This window comes from Triticum aestivum, chromosome 1A, assembly GCF_018294505.1.
Source record: "Triticum aestivum cultivar Chinese Spring chromosome 1A, IWGSC CS RefSeq v2.1, whole genome shotgun sequence".
NCBI lineage: Eukaryota > Viridiplantae > Streptophyta > Magnoliopsida > Poales > Poaceae > Triticum > Triticum aestivum.
This window is the reverse complement of record NC_057794.1, coordinates 303,503,310-303,519,775: the sequence shown is the minus strand read 5'-3', so window position 1 is coordinate 303,519,775 and position 16,466 is coordinate 303,503,310. Positions and strand designations below refer to the sequence as shown.

The 16,466-nt window shown below is 46.6% G+C and overlaps 1 protein-coding gene across 1 annotated transcript; it reads left to right on the top strand.

Annotated features, from left to right (window-relative positions):
* The first annotated feature begins 13,133 nt into the window (after positions 1-13,133).
* On the top strand, positions 13,134-16,233 carry LOC123047199 (uncharacterized). The gene is made up of 4 exons (XM_044470695.1): positions 13,134-15,043; positions 15,314-15,538; positions 15,626-15,745; positions 15,849-16,233. The coding sequence occupies exons 1-4, from the start codon at positions 13,889-13,891 to the stop codon at positions 15,906-15,908; spliced, it is 1,560 nt and encodes a 519-aa protein (XP_044326630.1). The 5' UTR covers positions 13,134-13,888; the 3' UTR covers positions 15,909-16,233.
* The last annotated feature ends 233 nt before the right edge of the window (positions 16,234-16,466 follow it).

Here is a 16,466-nt window from a genome sequence, read left to right as displayed (position 1 = left end):
GGGTGTTCTCAAGCAGCGTCTTGAGGACACGAAAGAGCTCATCACCGCTCGCCGCGGAGACCAGTTCCCGCGGTCTGCAGCAACACATCAAGAAAGTAGAGATTAGCGAGCCAGATCCTTGTCTTCCTTCTTCTTTTGCCCTTGTGTACTTTGGGCGTAGCCGCATGTGGCTTTTTTAATTATCTTTCTAATTATGTAAGACAATTAATCGTCCTTATCTTTCTGTGGAAGATCAATGTTGCGAGGCTGGAATGAAGAAAACTCTTGCTGTGGCGACCCTGGCGTTGCTGTTCTTCTAGTTGCTGATGGGCTTCCTTTAGTTTCCTGGTTTCTTTTGATGTAATAATCGGTTTAGGATGTGGATTGTGTCGTCGGTTGTGAAATGTTGGGTTCTAGCACGGATGTTTGGCCTTTGTTGGCCTCTTGGGATGTTGCGATATCAATCTGGTAGCTTTTAGTCCTTCGTGTTAGGCTGGAGTTGTGCTGAACTTCTTGTGAATTGTGGTGGTTTTCAGTAATGCAAAACGGAAGGGGCAAGCCCTTCTTTGATCAAAAAAATAATCGTCCTTATATATTCATCAGTCTTGCTATAAGTCGCAGTAGATGCTATATAGGTCCGTCGGATCTTACATCAAGATCCGTGCTTTCAGATTTTCTTTTTTATCTCTTAAATCTCAGTCGAGTGAGACATAGCCACGCCATTAAACAGAGGCTCGGGCGCCATTAATGGAGACTGTAACGCCCCGAGACCGATGTGCCACGTGTCGTCCAGTTATTCGCTGTTGTTGCCTTGTCATTGCTTGCGTGTCTTGCATTGCATATCATGTCATCATGTGCATTTCATTTCCATACATGTTCGACTCATGCATCTGAGCATTTTCCCCGTTGTCCGTTTTGCAATCCGGCGCTCCGTTCTCCTCCGGTGGTCATTTCTACTTTCCTTTCGTGTGTGGTGATTAAACATTTTTGGATTGGACCGAGACTTGTCAAGTGGCCTTGGTTTTCTACCGGTAGACCGTCTGTCAAGTTTCGTATCGTTTGGACTTCGTTTCATACTCCAACGGTTAACCGAGGGACCGAAAAGGCCTCGTGTGTGTTGCAGCCCAACACCCCTCCAAAGTGGCCCAAAACCCACCTAAACCTCTTCCATCATCTCGGTCGTTCGATCATGATCGCGTGGCCGAAAACCGCACCTCATTTGGACTCTCCTAGCTCCCTCTACCTATATATATGTGATCCCCTCTGAAATATTCGTGGTACAAACCCTAACTTCCTCCTCCGCGCGCCGCCGGACATCTCTTCTCCGCGCCGGACATGTCCAGCCGCTGCCGCCACCTCGCTCCGCCCTATCGGGAGCCGCCACCTCAGCTCACCGCCTCCCGCGACCAACCAGGACGCGACACGTCGCCCCCCTGCCTTCTCCCCGCCGCCGGGCCCGAAGGAGCCCAGATCGGGCCCGCCCCGGGCCAGTTTGGGCCGCCGCCGCCCGGGCGCCCTTCCTCGCACCTCTCGCCGGAGAACGCCGCGCGCCGCCGCCTGGTCGCCGCGCCCCGCCGCCTCGAGCATCGCCGCCGCCGCCTCGTTCTTCGCCGACGTCAAGCGCCGCCGACCGCAGCCCCTTCGAGCTCCGCCGCCGCCGCGGGAGCTCATGCCTCCGCCACCTCATGGCCTTGCCAGCCGGCCTCACCGCAGCCACAGGGCTCGCCGGCCGCCCTCACCCGCCATCTCCCGGCCTCCTCCGTCTTTCCATGCTGCCTCCCCATCATCGCCGGAGCTCGCGAAGCTCGCCGGAGCTCCACTCCGGCTGGATCCATTCATCGGGATCAGATCTACCACCTCCTCCAACCAAACAGCGCCCTCCGTCCCAGATCTCATCATCCCGCACCGCTCCGTCCCGTTGACTTTTCCTGGAGAGGTCTATATTTCACTAAGTCCCCGAAATTCCTAGATTCATTTGGCCATGTTCATCGCATCGTAACTTTGCATCCGTAACTCCGTTTTGGGCATATAGCATATCAAAATGTTCACCTCAGAGAGTACATCATTTCATCTCATTGCATCATTTTCATTTGAGTTCATCTTGATGCCCGAAATGCTGTTAGAAGAGAGCTACTTGAGATAATTATCAGATCTGCTGCTCCATTTAGATATTTGTCATTTTTGCCATGATTATTGTGTGCATGTTATGCCCATGAGCTCTACATACATTTTGTTAAGGGTTTTGCCATATTTCCAGAGGTGCAATCCATGTATTTTTGTGATGTGTGTGATAACTAGAACAAGCTTGCAAAGTGAGGCACTTGGTAATGCTGATTTCATGGACTTAGCAATTCCACTAAGTCCTTGATCTGTTTTTCTCATGATGCCATATGTTCATGTTGTTTCCTAGTGATCCGTGCCTCTTTTGAGGATGATCAGTAAGGATGTTTTGTTAATCTTGTAGTGCTATATCCATCCATGCCTTTGTTTGCAATTATGGAGCACCCTAGCTTGAGTCAATCGAGCTCTACTTTTGTCATTTCGTGAATCTGGTCAGATTGTCTACTTGTTAGCGATTTTGCCGAGGATATTGTAGTTGATCCGTGCATGCTATGCTATTGTTCTTGCCATGTCTAGCTTGAATTTTGTGTATTCTTGATGGGTGTATGCTTAGATTGTCATGACTTGCTCTGTAGTGTGTGTATCGAGCTCGTAAACATGCCTACTTGATATATGTTTCAGCATGCTCCAGTTTTCACCCAAGTCTGAGAACTGATTATGTTTTTGCTATGTTCACATGCTTACAAATGTATTTTCTGATCCCATTTGGCTCAAGGTCACTAAGGGACTTTTGTTAAGCTCTTTGAGTAGCTTCATGCCATGCTTTACTTTACCATGTTCAGGTCCTGTAGCATATAGTTTTCATGCTCCAAAGTGTGCTACCTGATCTGAAATTCCAGACAAGTGTTAATTTCACTAAGTCTGAGATCTGTTTACCAAATGCATTTTTGCCATGCTTGTTTGAACCTGTTAATGGATGAATTGTCCGTAGCTCAGTGCTTATCTTTTGTTAAGCATCTTGAGTGGATCCCTGCCATGTATTTTGTTGCCATGTTTGGGTGCTGTAGCATGTTCATCTTGTTGCATTTAGATGGCTACTTGCTGTATATCGCAGACCGTTGTCATATTTGAATTGCTTGCCATTTCCAAACCGTAACTCCGATTCCGGTGATCTTTATATCGTTTTCAAGCGATTTCATCTCATCTTTCCAGTGGCACACTTGGATTTCCAAGTTGAGGCCGGGTTCTTTCATTCCTTGTCAAATCATGCATATGCATCGCATACCGCATCCCGCATATCATACCATGTTCATGTTTTGGTTGTTTACTATGTTGTGTGCTTCTTTCCGGTGTTGGCTTCTTCGGGTTGGGTTCCGGTAACGTCGCGTTTGCGAGGACCCGTTCATCTACGTCCGTTTGTCTTCTTCATGGACTCGTTCTTCTTCCTTGCGGGATTTCAGGCAAGATGACCATACCCTCGAAATCACTTCTATCTTTGCTTGCTTAGTTGCTTGCTCTTTTGCTATGCCTATGCTGCGATACCTACCACTTGCTTATCATGCCTCCCATATTGTTGAACCAAGCCTCTAACCCACCTTGTCCTAGCAAACCGTTGATTGGCTATGTTACCGCTTTGCACAGCCCCTCTTATAGCGTTGTTAGTTGCAGGTGAAGGTTGAAGTTTGTTTCTTGTTGGAACATGGAGATGTTGTTCCTTGTTGGAACATGTTTTACTTGTTGGGATATCACAATATCTCTTATTTAAATTAATGCATCTATATACTTGGTAAAGGGTGGAAGGCTCGGCATTATGCCTGGTGTTTTGTTCCACTCTTGCCGCCCTAGTTTCCGTCATATCGGTGTTATGTTCCCGGCTTTTGCGTTCCTTACGCGGTTGGGTATAATGGGAACCCCTTGACAGTTTGCTTTGAATAAAACTCCTCCAGCAAGGCCCAACCTTGGTTTTACCATTCGCCACCTAGCCTTTTTCCCTTGGGAGTCGCGCATCCCGAGGGTCATCTTTATTTTAACCCCCCGGGCCAGGCTTGTCTAAGTGTTGGTCCGAAATGGGCAGCCTGCGGGGCCACCTTGGGGAAACTTGAGGGATGGTTTTTACTCGTAGCTTGACCTATCCGGTGTTGCCCTGAGAATGAGATATGTGCAGCTCCCATCAGAATGTCGGCACATCGGGCGGCTTTGCTGGACTTGTTTTACCATTGTCGAAATGTCTTGTAACCGGGATTCCGAGTCTGATCGGGTCTTCCCGCTAGAAGGTCTATTCCTTCATTGACCGTGAGAGCTTGTCATGGGTTAACTTGGGACACCCCTGCAGGGATTTGAACTTTCGAAAGTCGTGCCCACGGTTATGGGCAGATGGGAATTTGTTAACGTCCGGTTGTAGAAAACCTGAAGTTGACCTTAATTAAAATGCATCAACCGCGTGCGTAACCGTGATGGTCTCTTTCCGACGGAGTCCAGGAAGTGAACACGGTGTTGGAGATTATGCTTGACGTAGGTTGTTTTAGGATCACTTCTTGATCATACTTTTATCGACCATGCTTTGCCTTCTCTTCTCGCTCTCATTTGCGTATGTTAGCCACCATATATGCTAGCCGCTTGCTGCAGCTCCACCTCATACCTTTACCTTACCCATAAGCTTAAATAGTCTTGATCGCGAGGGTGCGAGATTGCTGAGTCCCTGTGGCTCACAGATACTTCCAAAAACCAGCTTGCAGGTACGCAACCAAGCTCAGGAGGAGCTCGATGAAGACCTTGTCCTTTATGTTGTTTCGTTCTAGTTGATCAGTAGTGGAGCCCAGTTGGGGACGATCGGGGACCTTTGTCGCATTCAGGGTTCTTCTTTTATTTTGGCTCCGTAGTCGGACCTTGATTATATTTGGATGTTGTAATGCTTTATTCATGTAATTGTGTGAAGTGGCGATTGTAAGCCAACTATGTATCTTTTTCCCCTATTGTATTACATGGGTTGTGTGAAGATTACCTCACTTGCGACATTGCTTTCAATGCGGTTATGCCTCTAAGTCGTGCTTCGACACGTGGGAGATATAGCCGCATCGAGGGCGTTACAGAGACCTTGGAAGAGAGGTGGATGGCAGATGGAGGTCAAAGGGCTCTCCTCCCAATAAGCACGCGCAGGGGTCTGATCGCACGCCTCTCGTACTCAAATAGCTACCCTGCATGGCGCCTCCTAGCTAATAAAAAATGGGACACGTGGCGGCACGTAAATGGTACTAGTAAGTAGAACGCCCACGGTTTCAATAATACTTGTGTTTCCGATTGTAACGTGACAGCACTTGTTCCAAAATGACTTTGTTGATTGTTAATGTGTACGCCTTCGCAAATCGGACTGCAAATTTACCACATCATGTTGGTGCCATGTCATGGCACCAAGCCAAGTTTCATTATTTTCATGCGTGTTTTGGATTTACAGGAATTAAAAAACTAAGTTTCTCAATGTTTCCAACCCAGCCACGACGCCCAAAATTTTGAATTTCATTCCCATTTCATGCATGGAACCTAGAAATTTACCCGAGGACACACATGTCATTTTTCAACCAACTTTAGTGCACTGGAACATGTGCTTGTATTTCAAATTTGAATTATGCACACAAAGGTGTCACGTTCCCTCCCAGAACCACGAGCCTTCTTGAGAGAAGCTCCGATTTGCAAGAAGCTTATACCAAAATTTGTTCCTATTCAGCCAATTTTTTTTACCACGGCATGGTACTACCATGACATGACACCATACCAAGTTTCATGATTTTAAAACCAAGTTTCTCAATGTTCTCGACCGAGCCACGATGCCCAGATGTTTGAATTTTATTCTCATTTTTGCATGAGACCTACTCCCTCCTTCCATCTATATAGGGCCTAATGTGTTTTTCAAGACAGCCTTTGACTATTGACAAGATTAATAGCACATGAGATGTATACTATGAAAATTATATTATTGGAAGCTCCTTTGACATACAAATTTGAAGGTATGCTTTGTGTAAGTTGCATGTCATATATTATTGCTCTAACGTTTGGTCAAAGTTAGCCTCGAAAAACGCATTAGGACCTATATAGATGGAAGGAGGGAGTAGAAATTCACCCGAGGACACAAATATGATTTTTCAACCAACTTTGGTGCACGGGAGCATGTGCTTGTAGTTAAAATTTGAATTATGCACATTAAATGACCAAAAACTCAATTAATGTATAAATAAGGCCAAGCGAAGCGGAATAATTCCAAAATTTAACAGGGCACTCATGTAGTTCTATGTTGCCTTTGTAAATAAACTCAAGGGGGACAACGTATATCATTTCGCACTCAAAGGTGGCACATTCCCTCACAGAACCACGAGCCTTCTTGAGAGAAGATTCGGTTTGCAAGAAGCTTATACCAAAATCCGTTCCTATTTGGCCAAATTTTTTACCCCAACATGGTAGTACCATGACATGACATCCATGCCAAGTTTCATGATTTTCAGATGTGTTTTGGATTTACAAGAATTTTAAAACCAAGTTTCTCAATGTTCTCGGTCGAGCCACGATGCCCAGATGTTTTAATTTTATTTTCATTTCTTGCATGGGACCTAGAAATTCACCCGAGGACACAAATATGATTTTTCAACCAACTTTGGTGCACGAGAGCATGTGCTTGTAGTTCAATTTTGACTTATGCACATTAAATGACCATAAACTCAATTAATATATAAGAAACGACAAACGAACCCGGAATAATTCTAAAATTTAACAGGGCACTAATGTAGTTCTATGTTGCCTTTGTTAAGAAACTCAAGGGGGCAGCGTATATCATTTCACACTCAAAGGTGGCACGTTCCCTCTTAGAATCACGAGCTTCCAAATTGGCCCAATTTTTTACCACAACATGTTAGTGTCATGACATGACACCATGTCAAGTTTCATGATTTCCACGCGAGTTTTGGATTTACATGAATTTAAAATCAAAGTTTCTCGATGTTCTCGGCCGAGTCATGACGCCCAGATGTTTGAATTTCATTCTCATTTCTTCCATGGGACCTAGAAATTCAACCAAGGACACACATGTGATTTTTCAACCCACTTTGGTGCACCGGAGCATGTGCATGCAATTCATATTTAGATTATGCACATTAAAAGTCCAGAAACTCAATTAATGTATAAAAAGGCCAAATGAACCTGAAATAATTCCAAAATTTAACAGGGCACTCATATAGTTCTATGTTGCCTCTGTAAAAAAAATCAGGGTGGAGGCAGCGTATATCGTTTCGCACACAAAGGTGACACGTTCCCTCTCAGAACCGCGAGGCTTGTTGAGAGAATCTCCGGTTTTGCAAGAGGCTTATACCAAAACTTGTCCCAATTCAGCCAAAAATTATACGTATGAAAACAGGGTTCAGATTATCCCAAACATCTCGCTACCTAGACCAATAATGTACTATGATTTGAATTCAACATAAAATGGATACAAATATTTGAATTGGAGAGCGTATGGTACATGTAGTTCATAGTGAAATATGATTACTGCTATATGTATGTTTTTTGTTATTAAGATAATATTTAAATTATTGTATAACTTGACAACAATCGTATTCAAATAAGGAAAATTGATTCAAATTTAGTCCATATGGTAGACGAGAATATATATGTTCACATGGTGGAGTAAAATGTTCATATATGATGGAAGATCAAAATGTACGACTACATCAATTATAAACCGCAAGGTCACCTAACGATATATTCGAATTCAACATAACGTGGATTCAAAAATTGAAATTCGAGATCATGGCATCTGTAATCATATAAAAAGGGACATTACTCTTTATTTGGTGGGAATTGATTTGTTTTTTGTTGTTGTTGAGGGAAGTGCGAATCAATTTGGCACTGTGCAGGGTAATCTTGTTCTCCCAAATTTTTTACATTTTTCTTGTAGTTTTTTCAATGGCATCTATAGCAATATAGTAAAAGGGGACATGAATCTCTTGTGTCTTGTATGAATTATTTTTTTACATGTTAAGTTTGTTTTGCCGCAAAACTATTATTTAAATGCTTTTAAATATTAAACCATTATCAAAACTATTTCTACTTGGGTAGAAAATTGATGTGGCATTGCATAATTGGTAACCCCAATTTAGGTGCCACTTTGGTATATTATTGAAACTATAATAGGTGGGAACAAAAAAACAGAAAAGTATAAATAAAGGGAAAAGCCAAGGGAAAAGGAAAAGGCCCCCTGGCCCAACTGGCCCAGCTGGCCGATGGACCGGCCGGCCCAGCCAACACCTCCTTATCCTCCCCTGCCCACTACCAAGCCCTAACCGCACCCACTCCCTTTGCCACGAACCCCACTCACTCCTCCCTCTACTCCCAAACTGGATCGGGAAAACGGCGCCCCGACCCCCATCGCCTCGACGTGCATCGCCGCCCCATCGCGCCTCGGTCCTCCACCGTGGCACCACCTCGCAGGCGCCGCACCTCCCGACCTCCTTCCTCTTCCTCGTGCACCACGTCGTCCTTACTCCCGCCGCGCCGGATTGCCCCGTCCCCGCCTTTCCTCGTCGGTCCTCACCGCGCCCTCGCCGCCTTGCCGGACTTCCTCCCCAACGTCGCTATCGTCCCCGACCTCCGCCAAGCCCATTGCCCCGACCTCTGCCTTCCCCTGTGAGTGCCATGCCAATTCCCCTCGTCTCCCCTCTGTTCGTCGTTCCGTTGTGCCACCCCGTGCCGCCGGAGTTCCGGCCAGTGGCCGCGGTCACCGCGACCGTGCCCACCTCCTCGCCCGTGCCCTGGCGCGCTCACCGCGCCGCGGTCGTGCCCCTGCTGTGCTTCGGCGCCGCCCGTGCTGCTGCTCCTAGTGGCTGATCTGCTAGCTGCCGCTGCTGCTCGTTTGCTGCTGCCTCCGTCCGTCTCCGGCCGCCTCCGCTCAGGGCCGCGCCCCTGCTCCCCGCACCCGCCTCGCCTTCGTCCGGCCGCGCCATCGCCGCCCTAGCGCACGCGCGCCGCTGCCCCTGAGTCACCTCCACCCGCTGCGCCGCGACCACACGCCAGGCGCCGGCGCTCCGGCGCACACACGCACCCGCCCCGTCGCCTCGGGTCCATCCCGATGGGCGCCTCGCCCGGAACGGCGCCCGCACCCGAGCGCCCGAAAACCCAGCGCCCGTTAAGCCCCCCCCCCCCCCCCCGGGGCCTATGACAGTGGGGCCCCATGCCCCAGAACGTTAAAAAAAAGAGGCTTTAAAAAATGAATAATAAATAAAATAATAACTAAATAACTAATTAACTTAATTAATCTTGATTAATTAAACTAAACAATTAATTAAAGTAATTAATCATGATTAAGATTAACCAAATGGCTAATTAAGCTAACTGTTGTTAGTTAATTATCTAGTCAATGACAGTGGGGCCCACCCCCCTAATTAATCCTGATTAGGTTAATTAAACTGGATAATTAAATGTGTCACTGAAAGGTGGGACCCACCTGTCAGGTTGACCAGGTCAACTACTGATGTCATGCTGACGTAAGCAAACACTTCTGGATAATGTTGATTTAATTAATTAAATAAATCCTAAAAATGATTTCAATCTTTTAAAATTAATATAAAATAAACCGTAGCTCGGATGGAAAAACTTTGTACATGAAAGTTGCTCAGAATGACGATACGAATCTGTATACGCAGCCCGTCCGTCCGCCACGCATCCCTAGCATAGCAAACACACAAATTTCCCCCTCCGGTTCATCTATCCGAAAACACGAAACACCGGGATAATTTCCCGGATGTTTTCCCCCTTCACCGGTACCACCTCGTACCATGTTAGGGCACACCTAGCATCGCACTTTGTCATGTCATGCATCGTCATGCATTTGTTTGCATTATATTTATTGTTTCTTACCCCTCTTCTCTTGCTAGACACAGAGACCGACGCCGCTGCTACCCAGTAGGACTACGGTGTTGATGACCCCTCTCTCTTGCCAGAGCAACCAGGCAAGCCCCCCCTTGATCACCAGATATCGCCTACTCTCCTCTATATTGCTTGCGTTAGAGTAGTGTAGCATGTTACTGCTTTCCGTTAATCCTATCCTGATGCATAGCCTGTCCTTGCTACTACTGTTGTTACCTTTACCTGCAATCCTAATGCTTAGTATAGGATGCTAGTTTATCATCAGTGGCCCTACATTCTTGTCCGTCTGCCACACTATACTACTGGGCCATGATCACTCGGAAGGTGGTCACGGGTATATACTTATATACATAATATATGATACTTGTGGTGACTAAAGATGGGTCGGCTCGTAGGAGTACCCGCGAGTGATTCACGGATTGGGTCCGAAAGGACATTTGTCCCGACGGCCCTCTGAGTGGATCTTTGTGGCAGAGCGACAGGCCAGGTTGAGACCACCTAGGAGAGAGGTGGGCCTGGCCCTGGTCGGCGTTCGCGGTTATTTCAAGATAACACGTTTAACGAGATCTTGGTATTTGATCTGAGTCTGGCCACTGGCCTATACGCACTAACCATCTACGCGGGGACAATTATGGGCACTCGATGTCGTGGTATCAGCCAAAGCCTTCGTGACGTCAGCGACTGAGCGGCACGCATCGGATTGGACTGGAATGCCTGCTAGGCTATGTCTGCTTCCGGACGCCCTCACAACGTGCAGGTGTGCAATGGGCGATGGGCCCAGACCCCTGCGCCATAGGATTTAGACCGGCGTGCTGACCTCTCTGTTGTGTCTAGGTAGGGCTGCGACGTGTTGATCTTCCGAGGCAGGGCATGACCCAGGAAAGTGTGTCCAGCCAAATGGGATCGAGCGTGTTGGGTTATGTGGTGCACCCCTGCAGGGAAGTTAATCTATTCAAATAGTCGTGATCTTCGGTAACAGGACGACTTGGAGTTGTACGTTGACCTTATGACAACTAGAACCGGATACTTAATAAAACACACCCTTCCAAGTGTCAGATACAACCGGTGATCGCTCTCTCACAGGGCGACGAGGGGAGGATCATCAGTTAGGATTATGCTACACGATGCTACTTGGTGAACTTTCTATCTACTCTCTTCTTCTGCTGCAAGATGGAGGTCACTAGAAGCGTAGTCTTCGAAAGGACTAGCTATCCCCCTCTTATTCTGGCATTCTGCAGTTCAGTCCACCTATGATACCCTTATTCCATTTGATACCAATGCATACATATGTAGTGTAGCTCCTTGCTTGCGAGTACTTTGGATGAGTACTCATGGTTGCTTTGCTCCCTCTTTTCCCCCTTTCTTTACCCGATTGCTGCGACTAGACGTTGGAGCCCAGGAGCCAGACGCCACCGTCGACGACGACTCCTACTACACCAGAGGTGCCTACTACCACGTGCAGCCCGCTGACGACGACCAGGAGTAGTTTAGGAGGATCCCAGGCAGGAGGCCTGCGCCTCTTTCGATCTGTATCCCAGTATGTGCTAGCCTTCTTAAGGCAAACTTGCTTACTTATGTCTGTACTCAGATATTGTTGCTTCCGCTGACTCGTCTATGATCAAGCTCTTGTATTTGAGCCCTCGAGGCCCCTGTCTTGTATTATGATGCTTGTATGACTTATTTTATTTGTAGAGTTGTGTTGTGATATCTTCCCGTGAGTTCCTGATCTTGATCATACACGTTTGCGTGTATGATTAGTGTACGATAGAATCGGGGGCGTCACACCCTCCCCCACCTTCTCCTCTGTCGATGACATCGGCTTAGGGCTTATGCTAAATTCTTTGTTGTCATCACTGCTATTGCAATGCATCAATCAGTCATCGGCGAGCCCCATGTGACCGAAAATGAAGCCACATGAGGTTGGGGAAGAGGTAGGAGCCTCGCCCGCGAGTGCATGCAGGCCGACAGAGTGAAATAGTCCTCTTTATTACCACTGCCATCGGCTTGAACATGACCTCCTCGTGGTGGCATGCCCACTCGGCGGTTCATCGCACTACAGTAGCACCTTTATCGGATCCACTCGCAGATCATACACCGTTGGCATGGATGCCGCCCCAAATCTAGCGAGCCCCTTCCCTCCTTACTCCTTTGCAGCTGCAATACCACATTGTTCAAAAAACCTGACACACACCTAAGAACCCCAAGCGAGACTTCTTCGCTTGTGGGGCCGTGAAAGCAAGGTATAACACAAATTCCTCTGTGTTAGCAATTTGGTATATGAATCTCGTTGCTCAAAACATTACACACATGCAAAGAGGATTCACTTGCAGCAGATGGATATGGGCGATCTTTTAAAGCTTTACGTAAACCAAATGCTAGGTTACTATTAGCGACCACTGAGAGAAAAACTAGATGTTGCGCTGATAGATACACACGAGAATTAAGTCCAAATCAACGAAAAGCAAGTCCAAATCAAGGAGATGCAAGCTCAAGTCAATGAGATGCAAGCCCGGAGAAGAAAATGTAAGATGCTTCAGCTTGCACTCCATTCGTCCCAAACTAAGTGAATCCTCTGCTGATCCAGAACATTACACATATGTTGTTGTAATGATTTAATCCATTCTCCCTTGGATCAGCACGAACATTTCTTCTTGTGGGAGCCATTGCAATTTTAAGCACTTAGTTATAGAAATTACTATTCCCTCCGTCCCAAAATAAGTGTTTTAACTTTGTACTAGCTCTAGTACAAATTTGTATTAAGCTCAAGACATTTGTTTTGGGACGTAGGGAGTATGTTCTTACTAATATGCACCTTGAATCAATAACAAAAGTTCTAACAGCTCGGCATTATATTTCGTATGTATCCTATATCAAGTTTAGAATTAAACATGTTATGAAAACATATGCCCAAATAAAAGCTTGTATACAAACATTTGAAAAGGAGTAAAATATTTTTCTTTTTTGAAAATCAAGATGTAGAGGATCTACGAGATGAAGAAATTTAATCTCCTAAAAATAACTTTTTTGAAATAAAGCATACGATTTGGATTTATTTAAAGGATACAAATTGGATTTATAGGATATGGAATTTGTGAACCCTCCCGCAAAAAAGAAGAAGAGGAATTTGTGAACCCGCCGGGTTTTGGTACAGCTACCTGCCCGTCCCGTTTTCTTTCACCCCGCCTTCGTCCATCAATCCAGAGTCCAGACACGCCACGCGCTTGCCTCCTTTTCCCCTCTCCTCGCGCACCTTCCCCATCCTTGTCCACCACCCTCCAGACCAAACTTCCCCGTCCAAGCAAACAATCGAAAAAAAGGGAGGGCGAATTCCGCGCGCCGACGACCTCCCTCGCCGCCGTGTTGGCACTACATGGCCTCGTCGCCCTCGGCGCTCTTGTCCGACTGCCGCCTCCGCTCCTCCGCCGCCTCGCCGAGCACCGTCCGCAGCCTGCATCAGCCTCCTCCTCCTCCCCCGCCACAGCAGCCTCGACTCGTCGTCGTCCTCTGCTAGGTTTCTCGCCAGCCGCGCTTCCCCACCCCACCCCCCGGCGCGCCAATTTGGCGGGCGTCAGGAGTCTAGGGTTTGCTGCCTCCCGTGTTTGATTTGATGACTAGGGTTGGTGCCACCGGCGAGGAGTTCGCGCTGCTGGGCAGATTCCTCACGCTTGCTTCCATTCCCATGGCTGGAAAGATACGAATACGACCGTCCGTGTTAGGTTCTATTCGTGTACTACCAGTTACAGTCTCTTTTTGTTAAGAAGCTTGCAATCTTAGGGCTCGGGAGGAAACTAAGATCTCAAGTGCGGTGACTTTTTTTTGTGTGTGGAAACTTGAGAGAGTTTCAAAGAGGGAAAATCAGTGTTGGAGGTTGATTTGGAGGGATTTGTAAGCCAGAGAGGCGGAATAGAAGGGACTGGTGGTGGTAAATCGAGGGGATTTCACCATGGTGGGGAAGGATTTGGTGCTGCAAAGGAATGCTCCTGTGGATATCCGTGAGATTGCTGCCAAGGCCACGCTTCGGGAGGTGCGGCAGAATGGGCACACCTATGTGGAGCTCCGGCGCGTCGGGAAGCGCGTCATCTTCTTCTGCACCATCTGCCTCACCGAGTGCTTCAGCGACAATGTGCTGTTTGATCACCTCAAGGGGAATCTGCACTCACGGCGGTATGCCGAGGCCAAGGTCACCCTGTTTGGGCCCATGCCATGGCCGTTCAATGATGGTGTGCTCTTCTTCAACAACTCACGCGAGAATGATCCACTCTTGCTGGACTCAAGCTCGCATAACACCAGCGAACTTGCTCTGGTTCCCCATCCTGACTTTGCAGGGAATGGCACTGAGGTGACATCAAGGTTGAGAGATGGTTCGAGCTCCCACAATGGTGCAAAAGGCTCATTCAGTGGTGCAAATGGACGTCCGAATGGTAGATCTTCTGCCATAACTGAAGATAGTGCTCTGTCAAACCGCAGCGAAACCGATGGTCCGCTTGTTATTCCTAGCGTGTTGATAAAGGATGTTGTGTTGAATTTGCCTGTGCATCTCCTGGGTTATGGAAACATTGCGTACAAGATTGCTGAAACTAGCGAAGGTCGTAAGAAGATCAGCAAAATCTGGTGTGCTTGGGTAGGAGAAGAAGCCTCACAGGGCTCTGAGGCATGTACCATCTATGAACAATCTGGTTTTGCCATAGTCAACTTCTCTTATGCATATGAGTTGGGAAGGAAGTGGCCTTCTGAAGATCAGGACCTTCCCATCTCTGCTGGATCTTTCTTTGTCATTGATGAGGCTGGACATCGTGGAAAGCGAAGGAAGAAGTCGTTTTCTGATCAAGAAGCATCTTCAGAAGAGTCTAATGGCCATACCCATGACAGCAGAAGTCAAGCTATTGTTACTGGCTCCCCAACAGGTACCTCATGCAATCTTCAAGTCAGCCCCTTGTCCAGCAAGTCTATGAGGAGAGAGCTGAGGAAGCAGAAGCGACTTGCTGCTGAGAAAGTTTGTGATATTTGTGGACGATCAATGCTTCCTGGAAAGGATGTAGCCACCTTGCTGAACTGCAGCACAGGAAACCTAGCTTGCAGCAGTAGAAACTCCAGTGGGGTTAGTAATTCCAAACACTTTCTGTTTCATTTAGGCAAAGCGAGCCCTAATTACTTCTCTTTATAGAGGAAAAAACAGAAAGAAAATACAATAAGAAAGTTAGGTCTTGAAAAAGTCTTTTGTGAGTAGAGACATAACTATGTTTAACTGTTATCTGAGATTCCTTAGTACAGTACAAACATATGCTGCTTTCTTTTCAAACAAATTTAGCTAGATAATTCCATCTTTAAATTCAAAGCCTTATGCTGTGACAACATGTTTTTTTTCCAGGCTTTTCATCTATTCCATACTTCATGCTTACTTCACTGGACAATTTTGTGCCAATACGAGGTGCTGGCTGATCAAATTGCAAAGATGGGAAAGAGCAAACGAGGAAGAAAGGCGAAAACAGCTCCAAAGAGCAAAATAATGTCCATCCTTTGCCCAGAATGTCAGGGTACAGGGATTCACGTCGAGGGAGATGAGCTCGAAAAGCCAACTATTTCGTTGTCTGAGGTTTGGAGGAGCACATGATCAGCTACTGTCTACACTTTGAGCTTTGTGTGAATAAGATGGTCCTGAAAACTGGATTTATTTTTGCAGATGTTTCGCTACAAGCTGAAGTCTATCGAAGCCCACAAGGCGTGGATGAAGACCCCTGAGGTGCTGGAGAACTGTTCCACTGGGCTCCATTTCCCTGCGGAACATCTGGAGAACGCCGAGGTATCATCAGTACACATTTAAGCTCCCTTTGCTTGCTGTTTTGCTGACGAGTCTACTTGGATCTGAACTCACCACAACCACATTCACATTCCCTTTGTTGCAGGAGCAGGTTATGCCACTGAAGTCACTTCCTTTCTTTGCAGCTGATGGATATATGGCATAATTCGTGGGTTAAGCTCATGGACCAGGCCTCGCTAACGCCAGAAATGAGCTATACTTTTCTGCCAGAGCCTTTGTAAATCTACTAGAACAGCTGGAAATAAGCATGCATGACTATACTGGGAACAGTGTATGCTAGAGATGCTGACATTTATTTTGCTTGTAATCGTGTTGTATCTATGATGTTTATGTTCGCAGACACGCCTGTCTGCCAACCAGGTACAATCCAGCAAAACTGCTAGACTGGGTTGTAGTAACCATAAACAATATACATGTTCCACTGCTCACGATATTTATTTTGCTTGAGACATGGCCACATTATTTCTCCACTATCGCTTGGTGTATTCGTGTTGTCAACCTGGTTGTGTACAATATTGATGCTGATTTGAGGAGTGATTGTTCATAGGAAATTGGATCAACGGAAACTTATCCTAGTGCTGCTGCTTATCTGAATAGTAGTATCCATAAACAATATACATGTTGCACTGCTCACGATCTTTATTTTGTTTTAAGATGTGGTTAAAATGGCTACATAATTTCTGAACCATCGCTTGGTGTAATC

Coding starts and splice junctions, on each gene's coding strand:
- LOC123047199 (XM_044470695.1), top strand. CDS start 13,889: ATGGTGGGGAAGGATTTGGTGCTGCAAAGGAATGCTCCTGTGGATATC. Junction 15,044..15,313: donor GCAGTAGAAACTCCAGTGGG/GTTAGTAATTCC, acceptor TTTTTTTTCCAG/GCTTTTCATCTATTCCATAC. Junction 15,539..15,625: donor CAACTATTTCGTTGTCTGAG/GTTTGGAGGAGC, acceptor TTATTTTTGCAG/ATGTTTCGCTACAAGCTGAA.